This window comes from Alternaria ventricosa (genome assembly GCF_023758065.1).
Source record: "Alternaria ventricosa strain BMP 2768 chromosome Unknown scaffold_7, whole genome shotgun sequence".
NCBI lineage: Eukaryota > Fungi > Ascomycota > Dothideomycetes > Pleosporales > Pleosporaceae > Alternaria > Alternaria ventricosa.
Genome location: NW_026055687.1, coordinates 206,514 through 218,557, shown reverse-complemented (window position 1 = coordinate 218,557; position 12,044 = coordinate 206,514). Strand labels below are relative to the sequence as shown.

Here is a 12,044-nt window from a genome sequence, read left to right as displayed (position 1 = left end):
TGTCCCCCTCGCTTGCCTCACTTGTGTTGGGCGAGTGAATGCATGTATGGTAGATTGATGAACACGTGTCGGGGTAGGAAATGGGATACACGTAGACAGCACCGGAATAGACATAGCCAATTAGTCAAGAGTAAAGGGTCTCATTGCTTTATAGCCTCGATGCGTTGTTGGCGACATCGCTGGGTCCCAGCATCGGCTCTGTCTGTTGCTCCTGAACGGACCGCCGTGGGGAAGGTGACCTTCGTTCGCTATCCAAAAGCGCACTGTTCGCATCGTCTATATCTCCGCTTTGAATCGACGACTCCTCATCGTGTCCAGTCGATGTAACCTTCTCTGGTCCGTCAACCCATTCCACACCCTCTGCATCCACGAGTTCCACACCCCACCTAACATCTCCCCGGGCGTCTCTGAACCAACCCAATTTAGTCAGTCTACCACTGTTCGCAAAGCCGTCAACACCCTGCTCTTCAATCAAACCGATCAGCCCCTCGCTTCCAGCTACCATAGCCAGTACGTCTGCCAAGCACTCGACGCGATGTTGCATGCATGAGCTTGGATATACGATCTGCAAGCTCACAACCAGGATAACCAGGATAACGATAAGTAGGATAAGTATGGTAAGCGAGAGCCACGTTGCCGTCTCATTCATAGCAAGAACTTCAACCCGTTTCGTAAACGTCCCATTCACAGGCTCCGACGAAGAGGCTCGCTGGTAGGCTGCTCTCTCAGGCCCTGAAGATGACCAGCGCCCACTGAGACTCGACGACCCGGTATTGATAAAGTGCTTGAAGAAGATTTGTAACGTCTTTTCGGAATGTCGCAATAGCGTTGTTGTATTTAGCAGGGATTCGGTGTCTTTGTTGGCAAGGTTCCAGTTTGCGTAGGACATGAAGTCGACGTTGAGGCCGCGATCCCGGTCGCGAATGTTGAAGCGTTCGCTTGCTGTTTCTTCGATGCTGCGGTTGTAGGATAGCCACGAATGTGCTACGTGAGGTGTGATGATGTGTGGGGCGGTGAGGAGCTGCGTCATGAATAGATGGCCGTAACTAGTAGCGGTGGTGGTTAGCATTTGATTTGTGATGGTCAGGCTCGAGGTAGCCACTTAATTGGACGAATGTCTTACCTGACATTTCCTCTTCCTAGGTAGGTTGTCGGATTAGGGTAGAGGATATCCCAGGCGTAATCCCATGCGTCCAGAGCAGGCTGTGGGTCCGCCACCAAGCTGTAGTCCAAAACGTTCCCAGAACTCCTAGCTACAGTAACACTGGCGGATGTTCTTTCGATGACCATGATACAGTCCAATATGGCCATCTGGGGTTCTTCCGTAAAGTAGAGAAGCTCTTCATCTGCAAAGCCGTACGGCGCGTTGACTTGTTGTACCTTCGGGTTCGCAGCTGGATTAGCTCCAGATATCTTTGCAGTCACACCTGGCCCCACAATCCACTTGATGGTGAAGTTCCGGTACCAAGAGCCATGAACAATAGCGTCTTCTGGTCCATCCTCGCTGAGGGAATCGGACGGCGCATTAGCACTCGTGCAGTTGCCATTGGTAAGTTGTTCATAAGTGCATTCTTGTATGAAGAAATTGGGATCCACTCGTTCAAGCATGGAGCTGTTGCTGCTCCAATACGCAACGACAGCTTGTCGACCTGGATCTGTGCCATTCGTACAGCATGATAACCGTCTCCGGGCCGAGAAGACAGACGTATTGTACGATTCGCCGTCGAATAAAGTAGTTGGTAATGCAAAGCCTTGCAGCGTTTCATTGGTACGATTGGGAAAAACGTCTGCGGCTTGGTCGAGCCAGCCAGAGTCTGGTACGGTAATCGGAGAGCACTGTAATCGGCTTCGAAGAGCGGAAGTGATGAAAGTCGCGTTTGCGGGTGACGCTATAGAATCGGAGCTTGTATGTCTCCCAGAACCGGAACTCGATTTCGAGGATACTGTGACGTTTGGCAGCTCTTTCATATCAAGTGGGGTAAACGTCCATTCGTCTTTAGTCCACGCCAGTTGCGGTGTTTCTAGAAGGATCTCGTCCAACGCGTGGTAGAGCCACTGCATATTGGATGAGTCCAACATATGTTCGTCTAAGTCGAAATTGCGCGTACGTTCGCCTGGGTTGAAAAATTCGATAGGCTCTTGTAGAAGCTCAAAAGGTGCTGTCACCCAAAGTGTATCAATATGTGATGGGTCCCAAGTTTCCCGACTGATCAATGCAGTTTGTTTTTCGAAGACGGCTGCCATGGAGATAATGACTACACGGTTAGCTACACGACTTAACGGGGCGAGAAAATGCTTACGAATTTGTGACAAAGTTGTACCGGTAGTTATGAGACATAGCATCCAATGTTTCCGCGACGCTGATTTTGCCGCTGCCCATACCCAGTACGAAGACTGGTAAGTCAACGATGCTCCTCGTGTTGGGACTACGGGTCTCCGCGACAACGAGAGATATGGCTGCAGAATCCGCATAGGCTTATCGATACCATCCCAACTCAATCCAATGCAAACGGCAATTAGCGTTGCAATGACGGAGTGAGGAGAGAATGACGTGTCGAATAAACCCAAATCGACCTGGTAGGTAAAAGCAGTCTGGGAAAGCTTATCTTCTCGTGCATATCTGCGAAGAACGAACATGGTTATTGCGATAGCGACCAGAGTAGCCAGTAGTGTAAGAAGCCACCGTTTGTGGAGCATTGAAGGCCTCCAGTCATCTTGAAAGCCATCTTTTGATCTGGGATGGCTTACTGAAAGCTCGCTTGTCTTGCCGAGTACACTCAGTTTTCTACCTTCAATCGACTCCTCTGTCGTTCGGTTCTCCGAGATGATGCCGCCTTGTAGATGATAAACCCGTGATTGGATAAGACTTTGCGTGCGCGATCTTTCATATTCAAGGAATGTGCTGAACGTGGTAGAAGAAAGCGAAGTACTGCCAAGGAGGGATGATGTTCCAGCAACAGTGGCAGGATCCGAATGGAGGTTGAGTGGTCTTTTCCTGGGCGATGTGTAGAATACAGCTACTGCAATGTAGCCTGCCAAGAGCATGAACAATACTGAGAGTGTTATTGCAACCTCAGTGACGACCAGGATCCGTCTCCTAACGCGTGTAACAAGCCCTTTTGTATCTTCCAACTGCGGGTTGTCGGCTTCTATGAGAGAAGATAGCAAAAGCTCTTTTGTGAAGTGCATCCGAAGTTTGCTAGCTTCTTCCTCTAGAGTGACGTTCTCCAAAATATTAGACACGTTGTGAGCGAAAGTTGAAGCAAGAAGCAACGATATACCCTCAAAAGAACCATGAACGTTACGAGGTACGGCCATGTACTGAAGAGGTAGAGGTACGAAGTCAGTATATGTCTCACATGCACTTCGTACCGTCAGAACTCACCTTGTCCCAACTGTCACTGCGAAAGGTGAGATCATCCAATAAGTCGAAAGCGATGGCTTGTTCTGACACAGGCTGCCTGTGCCGCTCAAACTCTGATACATCGTAGGACATGGAAGTTTCAGCGCCGTCGATAGCTGCAGAGACTGGTAGACTAGCTGCATGATATTCCGGAGTGCATACTTGTGCCCGTATCGTGAGGTTGTCCCATGAATCTTTCTCCCATACACCCCTGGGCACATCGACAGGTGACGGCCGGACAATCCATTGAGGCGATACAAGTAGCAGGTCGCGCCCAATGCATTGATCGGAGAAATTATAAATGAACGTGCGAGACCATTGCTCGAGGACCTTCTCCCCAATGGAGCGAATTGCTGGAGGCTGACCGTAGTCTCGAATGAGTGTCTCCCACGACACGTAATTGGAAGACATGTTCGTCCAGAGCAATCCACCATCATCTGTAAAGGTATCGCTGATGAAGCCATCGGAGGTCAACTCGGCTCCAAGAGCATCCCATTGAGCGATTGGACCTTGAATTTGGACCTCACATCCATCCTCTGATCGAATTTTGAAACCCTTTGAGGAGACAGTACATGTGTCATTTGGACATGACGTTATCGGGATGTCTGTATACTTGTAGGTAATATCAATTATGTCCTTCTCGACCAGAGCCATCGATGTGCAACTGTAGTTCAGATGGAACACCTCAGTATCTGCTTGCCATATACCGTTCGGAAGCGTTGTATGGCGCTTGTCGCCATCTGATGCTCCAAAAGGCACAATGACTTGCGAATTTGACGACCAGATAGATGTAGATACGTTGAAGAGATACCCACTTATAGTTCGGAGATACGTATCCCTTCGAGGTGAAAGCTGGATGGGTGACAAGCCTTTGCCAATTGTCTGGCCAGCGGCATACCGTTGAAGCTGCACATCCTCCTGATACAAGATTTCTTTTGCAACGAATATTGACGACGAGAAGGTTGAAATGCTGAGCACACTGATACCAGCTGCGAGCGAAGACAAGGCCAGATTCCATCTCCGGTGGCCGCCGCTCCGCTTTCGAGAGAAACCTATAAAGATGCTTTTCCACCACACCTTGGGCAGATAGAATAGGGTGAACTTGGCTTCGATAGATTCGGGGTCGGCCATGCGTGCGTATGCTTCAGTCCTCTTTACGTCCTCTGCAACCTGGACAACAGCCTGCGTGAAGAAAATGGCGACGATAGTGGGCGTATATCTCCATCCAATGAGTAGTCCAGTAGACCCATCCTCATCTCCGAGTCCATGATTTTTATAAGAGTGCCAGCTAAGGGTTGCTAATACGGTCGAGAGTATGAGTGATGCTAGGCTAAGAGTGATCAGGTATGGGCGCCGCAGCGTGTATGGCACCCAATCTGTGGACGTCCGCAGGCTTTGAGTGTGAAATTTTGCTTTGAGCTCGTCAGAAGATGTCGGACATAGTAACATGGGGTACTCGGTATTGCACTCACGCTCATGGGCATCATCCAAGTTCCTTGTCTGTGGCTCATCCAGCGAGTGGTCATCCACTGCTACACTGAGTGCGGTAGATGCTCGGCTGGAGAGGAGCGTCTCGTTCTCCTGAGCAGCATGAGGAGACGAATCCATGTGTTCGCGTTGCTCTTGAGCTCGGGATTCAGGCCTGCGAGTGCGGTCAACGCTGTCGCCGTGTTCGGCGTGCTCATGCTGCGTGATCCCACTTAAGGTATCGCTCTCTGGAAGCGATATCCATGAATAGCGTTCGCGCGGTTCTGACGATGGACTAGTGTTTGAATGCGACATGCTGTTCGCGCATTAAACTCCGGACTGCGGCTCCCACGCAGGTCATAAGGCAGTCTGACTGGAATTTGTAGATCGCGCAGAGCACCTAGGTATTGGGAAGACATATCTAGAGGCTGAGTGCATTCAGGCAACCATAGTAACCCCAGGAAGGCTTGGCTCCATGTTACGCGCTGCAGATGCAGCGGTCACAATCAGCAGCATAGCCTCGTTACGCCCGGCGACCCACTCATGGCGGCCCAATCTCCGCTGGTTACCTGGCAGAGCCTCTTAGTCTTGAAAGCCGCCAGACATATAAGACGCGGGCTTTGATTGCCCAGTAATAATGCGAGAGAGATCTGTTTGTATGGGACAAGACGGAAGTCGCGAAGTGCGGAGGAGATGCCAAGGTTCCACAGGGGGTCAGCGTCAGCGCTAGAGCCCAAAGGGGAAAGCGTTTGAGGGTGGAATTGCCCAGGTGTCGATCGACGATCTCGTGAGCCATCATACAACATACGACTTCGAAAGCTTCTATCTGCTATCTTCAACCATACAGGCGCCTTGGAAGGTTTGGGTAAGCTAAACACTACAACAAAAGCTGTCACATCGCTAGCCAGATGCATGCTGCACATTTATATTGCGCTGATTTCACTGGCTCTGACGCGTTCCAGCGCGACCAGATGCTAGACATCGTCACACCTAGTGTGCGAATGTAACCTACTACTACCCGCAATCCTGTCTTTCAGAGTTGTCTTGCGAGATGGACGGTGAGTTCCTCCACTCGCACGAGTACGAACATGATGCCATCCCGATTGCAAGCCCGCGTCAGCCTCCGGCCAAGGATCCTCGCCCTCTTTAGCGGCAACTCGTTATTCGCGCGAGATTGACGATAGCGCACATCTCGCTGGTGTAACATAATAAACCACGTGCTGTTTATATCGACAACCTTATTGTTGGTTGAACATCGAGCCATCCCAACCATACGCGCGAGTCAGCCTTGCACCCAACGTCCGCATCATGGCAAGCGACATCTCGTTGCCCGGATGAGGCTCATGGAAACAGATGCCCCTGTCAAGACCTCTGTCCTGTCTGAGCTGCTCCGATGGAGTGAACTGCCACGCAGAACCTTGCATTTGTTCAGCGGAGAAGCCGAGATGGGTCATCGTCGTGCGAAGAGCCGTCCACTTGGTCACTCCCGGTACTTCATCCTCATCTGGGATGAAGAATAGCGCTTTGAGGACCTTGTATGAGTTGTCTCCGAGACGGGCCCAAGGTCGGCGAGGATCGACAAGTGTATCAGGAGCAAGCTCATCTTCAAACCCAAGCTCGTCGGCGGGCACCGCGGCAGCTGCCCCACGGGTCTTGTCTTTTGCTTTCTTGGTGATGGCAAATTTGTCCAGGTTTCCGGTAATTTCTTTCGATGGATCGTGGAAGATCTGAGACACCGGCTGAAGTTCGAGGATATCATCCGCCGAGAGAGGACCGATCTTTTTCTCGCAACGACAGTCTACCCACGCTTTTGTTCGACGCATAGCACCGCGCTCTTCGAGAAGACGCTGTAAGGTTTCCTGGTCCTCGCCTCCAGATAGGTTCCGGAAATCTGTATCGAAGCCATTCCAGAACCTGTCCAAATTGGCCTCCGCCTTACGCAGCGCATCAATGACCTTCTTCTTCCGCCTACTATCTTCGTAAGGATACGTGAATTTTCCATCGGAAGGATCACCAAGTTCTGGGGAAGTGATAAACCCAGTATCCATGGCCGCTACGAGGACACGGTCCCACACCTGCAAGGGCTCAGCCACACGTGAGTTGACCCTGGCTTTGACGCTTTCGGTCACTGCTAGCATCTTCCAGACTTTGAAGTTCCACGGTTGGAGTTCAAGGAGATGTGAGCACTCCGTCAGAACCGAGAGCCGTGTAATGGCCTCTTTGATTGGCGTGCTAAGCAGGTCTCGTACTTTGGGCTTCTTTTGGAGGAAAGTCTCTAGAATATCAAGACGTACTCGGATTTCAAGGAAGGACATAGTATGCTCGCTCTTGTTGTTGAGTTCACCACATAACTCTTGAAGGAGAAGGCAAATTTCCTTCTTGTTCTGATCTTTCATGAAGTCCTTGAGTGCTGACAGGTGTGATCCGGTTGACAGCGGAAGCCTCACAAACTGCGATCGAAGTTCTTCGCTAGCCGAGTATTGACTCATTTCTTCGAGAACGTCTCGCTTCATGAGCTCGAGTAGTACGTGGAACGACTGGACAACCTCCACGAGTTCTTCGGGTTCGAGTGACCAAGCGCGCACACCTTCCGGGTGGACAGAGAAGAGTTCACCGATACGCCGAGCATAAGCGTCAAGTTGATCCCAACATATCAGCCGTCGGTGATAACGAGCCACTAGGACGTTCAGGGTGCTAGTGATGAAGCCTTTGCTCTTGAAATTAGGATGCGCTTTGCCCAAGCGATCGGCCACCTGAGCAACGTCGTGGTCAACAGCACTGGTGTAGGCTTTTTCGAACTGCGCTGGATCTTCCCGAAGTTGCCAAATCTCATCCTTGGCCGTATTAGCTGCGTCGGACGTCCAGCGACGTAGTCTGTGTAGATGAAGACCATGGCGACCACGGTAAGGTGTCGTAGCGGTAGCCTCGGAGAACGCAATGTCCTTATCCTCTTCATCAACGATGTTCAGCGCGTCAAGCTCTGGGTCATCGATCTCAGTGTCGAGTAGTTCCAAATGATCCGACAAGACAATTCGAACGCACTGGAGCAGGAAAGAGTAGAGGAACTGCTGAGCGTGTAGAATTTGAAGACCATTGGCAAGGGCTAAGCCAAATCCATCGTCTACAAAGTCTATAGCCTCAGTGACACTCTCAAATTCTTCCGATTCGCCGTATCCGTCCCTATCGGAGAGGCGGATCACATGTGAGGGCGCGCGATAATCGTCCGTAAAGCCCAAAGACATGAATAAGCGCTCGGTTGTGGCAAAAGTATGAGGTGGCTGACGACTACGAGCCTCGACTAGAGCTGAGAGTGTTGTCTTGTCGCCCAAGTCCTCAAGATTAATGAACGGTAGAGTTCGTTCCAAAGAAGGTACGCCGGAAAAGGCCACCAGGGAGTGGTAGCCGTCCTCGCCGAAGCACTCGGGACGATGACATCTGGGAATATCAGGGTATACTTGCTGGAGTATTCCAATTCGTTGGTGCGCTCTTTTTGCAGCCCAGCGTGTTGCGAAAACCCCTGACTGTGGCGACAGGATGTTGCGTAGCTGGATCTGTTCGTGAACGATTTCGGCTCCAAGGTTCTTGGCATAGTACGTGATATCGCCGATAGGGTAGCCAGTTGTCAAGTTGGGGTTGTGAATGATAGCGAGGATCTCGTTCAGGCTCCTGGTTGGGGCGGAAGTGGGCATGTTGAGAGTAACTATTTGCCCTTCGTGAAGGCCACTGGCAGTGGGAGATATCTTCTGGCAATGACCGGATAGATTTCCTGATGATCGTTATGTATATGATAACAAAACTCTTAAAGCGAGTAGATATACACATTGTGGGTGATAGTGAATTCGACAGGCACCAAAGAGTTGGCGGCCTTGCATTACGACATTAGGGCCGTCTACCCCTCCTGAAGGCGACCCGCTGCTCGGAGGGGGTGGATAATTTAACTTGTCTTGCACTAGTTCTACGGTTACTCGCGCTTATGTGTAGTCGAGAAGCAAGCACCAAAGTGAAGTGTGCAGTCATTATTGCAGCGGTAGTAAACAAGGACGAAGGCAGATACTCTAGCAAGAGCAATCGCAGTGCAAGCGTTGCTAGGCATGACTCGAACAGGTAGATTGTCTCTCTTAAAAGGAAAACAAGCGCCCCAGATACCTAAGATAACAACCAAAGAAAAGACCAATCAAAGCAAAACCGAAAGAAAAGGGCTTTCCAAGTCTCCAAAACGGAGCAGCTGGGTTGAGTAATCGTATGCTCAAGCAGCAGCACACACCACGTTGACTCCATGACCTGCAACAGCATCGATGACACCCTCAGCATCCAAAGCTTCAAACAAGCCGACGAATGTAGCCGTCCACTCACGTCCTTCATCTCCGGCGCCTCGATTGAAGACGAAGTCTTGGACTCCGCCGCCAGTACCACCAAGGTCTTGCTTTAGTCTCGCGCCATTGTCGTCTGCCCACCCTGCCCCCCATACAGTATACTCCCCACCACCGAACGACGGTTTGACGCTGCAGCCAGCCGATACGGACTCTGGCTCGGGAGCTGGAACCCCTGGCGGGGTTGCTGGCATGTATTCAAGACAGTCGCTGGATCCGGTACCATCATCCTCGCTACTTACCTCCGGGTAGCAGTCGTATCTGACGCGATGTGCGTCTTCGTCTGCTCCGTTCCAGATCATGCGAACCTCGGTCCCTGGTTTATGCACCCAGCTTGACTTGTCGGACTTGAGATATTCACGAATCGCTTTGACTCGCTCAATTCCGGTTGAGTCACGGAACTCGGAAGGGATATCGTCCATTCCTAAGTATGTCGCAATAAGTCCGCCAACAGCAGGAGCAGCTATGTGTATAGTTAGCGATCCTATCATGGGTACGGGCAAAGTAGCTCACCGACGGAGGTGCCCTGGAAGGTTTGACTTCTGCTGTCCCTCGTAAGGGAAAAGACCCGGTCGCCAGGCGCGTAGATAGATAGCTGAGGTCCACCCTGCGAGTCTTCGACTCGATCTCCCGAGATTTTCGCGGCACCGACATTGATGATGGGTGTCATATCCGGATGTTCCAGAACCTGTGGCAGCAAATCGATGTCCTCACGGGTCCCCAGCTCTTCATCACGCTCATTGCCCGCTGCGAGGACGATCGGTGTCCCAAGTCCAATTATATCGTCGATTGCACTCAGTAAATCTTTTCCTTGCTTGGTTTGCAAAGCTTGTTCGCGTGTAGTTGACCCGGTAATGGCTTGGGAAACCACGACAACGCTGCTGAGAGCTCGATCCTTATCGCGTATGTCGGTGAAAGCCAGCTTCAGACCTTCGAGGAGATCGTTGGCGGTATGGAGTATCTTGACAGGAACGATTTTGGCTTGCTTAGCTATGCCATATCGTTGTCCTGCAGCTTTACAAGCCATCATTGTACCGTGTGAGCCTTCTCCAGGCTCACCGTCAGAGGGTGCATCGTCGTCCGTTTCTTTTGACTGTCCATTCGCTTTTGACGTTTCGGTCTGTAGAATGTCCTCTACATCGACGATGAGTTCGTGTTTATCTTTGAGGTTGCCCTGGCGCGTCTAAGTCAGCGTAATCGAGAGGCAGACAGTAGAATTACTGACATTAGTTACGCCAATTGCCACGCCCTGGTCAATGATGTATATCCAAGTGCCCTTTCCCGCGTTGGTATCGTAGATGAAGCTTTTCAGATCACCACCCAAGCCACTAGGTAGCTTAGTCAGCTGTCGCAGTGATCTCAAAATTTTACAACACTTACTCGTACCTGCTGTCCTCCATCAAATCCTTCGTGGCTCTTTGTTGTCTCTTCCAAGTGATTGATCTCTTCGCGATCATCTTTGTTGTGTCGTACAATGGTGATGATACCTCGTCGTTCTCAGTGAGATTGAAACCGTGCGAAATGTCTTTAGTAACAGCTCGGCATTTGATGAGCGGCTGTGATATATCCAATTCCGGGAGGATGCCGGGATACTGTGCCACTTCCAGAATGTCCTCTGGACTCAAATGCAATGGGCCCCATCTCAGCCTTCCAAAAGACTTGATCTCATAGACATCCTCTCCAGGCTTGGTCTTGGTTTTGAGGTACGCGAAGATCTTTGCATTCGCCTCAGTGTCCTCCGGATCCTTGGCCACAGCCCACCACGTTGTCGGTTTTGGAGGTACCTTCCTCTTCGTGAATCTCTGTTTCCGCTCCTCGTAACTCACACCGGGGATATCGAGGTCACTCCAACCCCGGAGATCATCAACCGTCTCGCCTTCGATCAGGGACAACTTCCAACACGGCTTTCCATTGGAATCGTGGGTTTTTTCGACACGGTCTCCGTAGAAAGCCTCTAAGTTACACTCCGTCTCTTCATCGTTGCGATCACGACTGAATTCATCTGTGGATGGGTATACGAAGATAGTGGCTGTAATTGGTTCCACGTTCGAAGAGATGTCGACCTCCCTGTTGTTCCCGTCAGGAGACGGACTTGCAATGACCGCTGGTATCAACGCAAGGAACAAGAGATGAAAGCGCATGATGTGAAATTGATGGGACAAAGTTTTTGGGACAAAAACGTATGGAGGAGTTTGGTAGTGAAAAGATCGTGGGATCTTTGAGATGTGAGATGGCTCAATGGAAGATAGCAACACTTCGATGTGTGCCCGCTCTTATAGACACATTGCGACGCTCGAGATTACGATCCTGCTATACTTGGAGTTTTACTTCGCCGTCTTGATGTCCAAAGAAAGACCATGTTCAAACGTAGAAGTCGGCGCCTAGGAGCTATGACAGCATACCTGTCTTGAGCACTATCCATGATGAGGTCGCTTTGGACCTGATTCGAATGAAGCACAATGAATCTGCGACCGGAATCGACGACAACCGATGCAAACTTGTGGCGGCGGCACCTACTGTCGACGAAGAAGTGGGGGGAAAGTGATGTGGTTCTGTGCCGTAATGTGAGCTCATTTTACCCGTGAGAGCGCTAGGCGATTATGTCTACTACTACTACTGCGTCTATTCCAGCCCGTTCTAACCTTAATATTTAAGTATGCAGGCTATCCTTTTTCTACAAAGTAGAACTGTAGTTTAGTTAATAGTACCTTAGGTGTGTCTTCGCGAACTATAGTGCCCCTCTAGCCATATTGTAGTTGCGCAGGCGGCAGCGAGCACAAAAGCAATGCGCTAGACTAATCTCC

The 12,044-nt window shown here is 50.7% G+C and overlaps 4 protein-coding genes across 4 annotated transcripts; all 4 read right to left on the bottom strand.

The window, feature by feature from the left end:
- Positions 1-148: 148 nt before the first annotated feature.
- On the bottom strand, positions 149-1,608 carry J4E93_004826 (uncharacterized protein; the record flags this gene model as incomplete). The annotated part of the gene is made up of 2 exons (XM_049342752.1): positions 149-1,046; positions 1,124-1,608. 2 exons carry the CDS (start codon positions 1,606-1,608, stop codon positions 149-151), a joined length of 1,383 nt encoding a protein of 460 aa, XP_049199752.1.
- A 1,747-nt stretch (positions 1,609-3,355) lies between these two features.
- Positions 3,356-5,011, bottom strand: J4E93_004825 (uncharacterized protein; the record flags this gene model as incomplete). The annotated part of the gene is made up of 1 exon (XM_049342751.1): positions 3,356-5,011. The coding sequence occupies one exon, from the start codon at positions 5,009-5,011 to the stop codon at positions 3,356-3,358; it is 1,656 nt and encodes a 551-aa protein (XP_049199751.1).
- A 1,097-nt stretch (positions 5,012-6,108) lies between these two features.
- J4E93_004824 (uncharacterized protein) lies at positions 6,109-8,559 on the bottom strand (the record flags this gene model as incomplete). Its single annotated transcript, XM_049342750.1, has 1 exon — positions 6,109-8,559. One exon carries the CDS (start codon positions 8,557-8,559, stop codon positions 6,109-6,111), a length of 2,451 nt encoding a protein of 816 aa, XP_049199750.1.
- Positions 8,560-9,116: 557 nt separating this feature from the next.
- On the bottom strand, positions 9,117-11,381 carry J4E93_004823 (uncharacterized protein; the record flags this gene model as incomplete). Its single annotated transcript, XM_049342749.1, has 4 exons — positions 9,117-9,703; positions 9,754-10,414; positions 10,466-10,568; positions 10,621-11,381. The coding sequence occupies 4 exons, from the start codon at positions 11,379-11,381 to the stop codon at positions 9,117-9,119; spliced, it is 2,112 nt and encodes a 703-aa protein (XP_049199749.1).
- Positions 11,382-12,044: the final 663 nt, after the last annotated feature.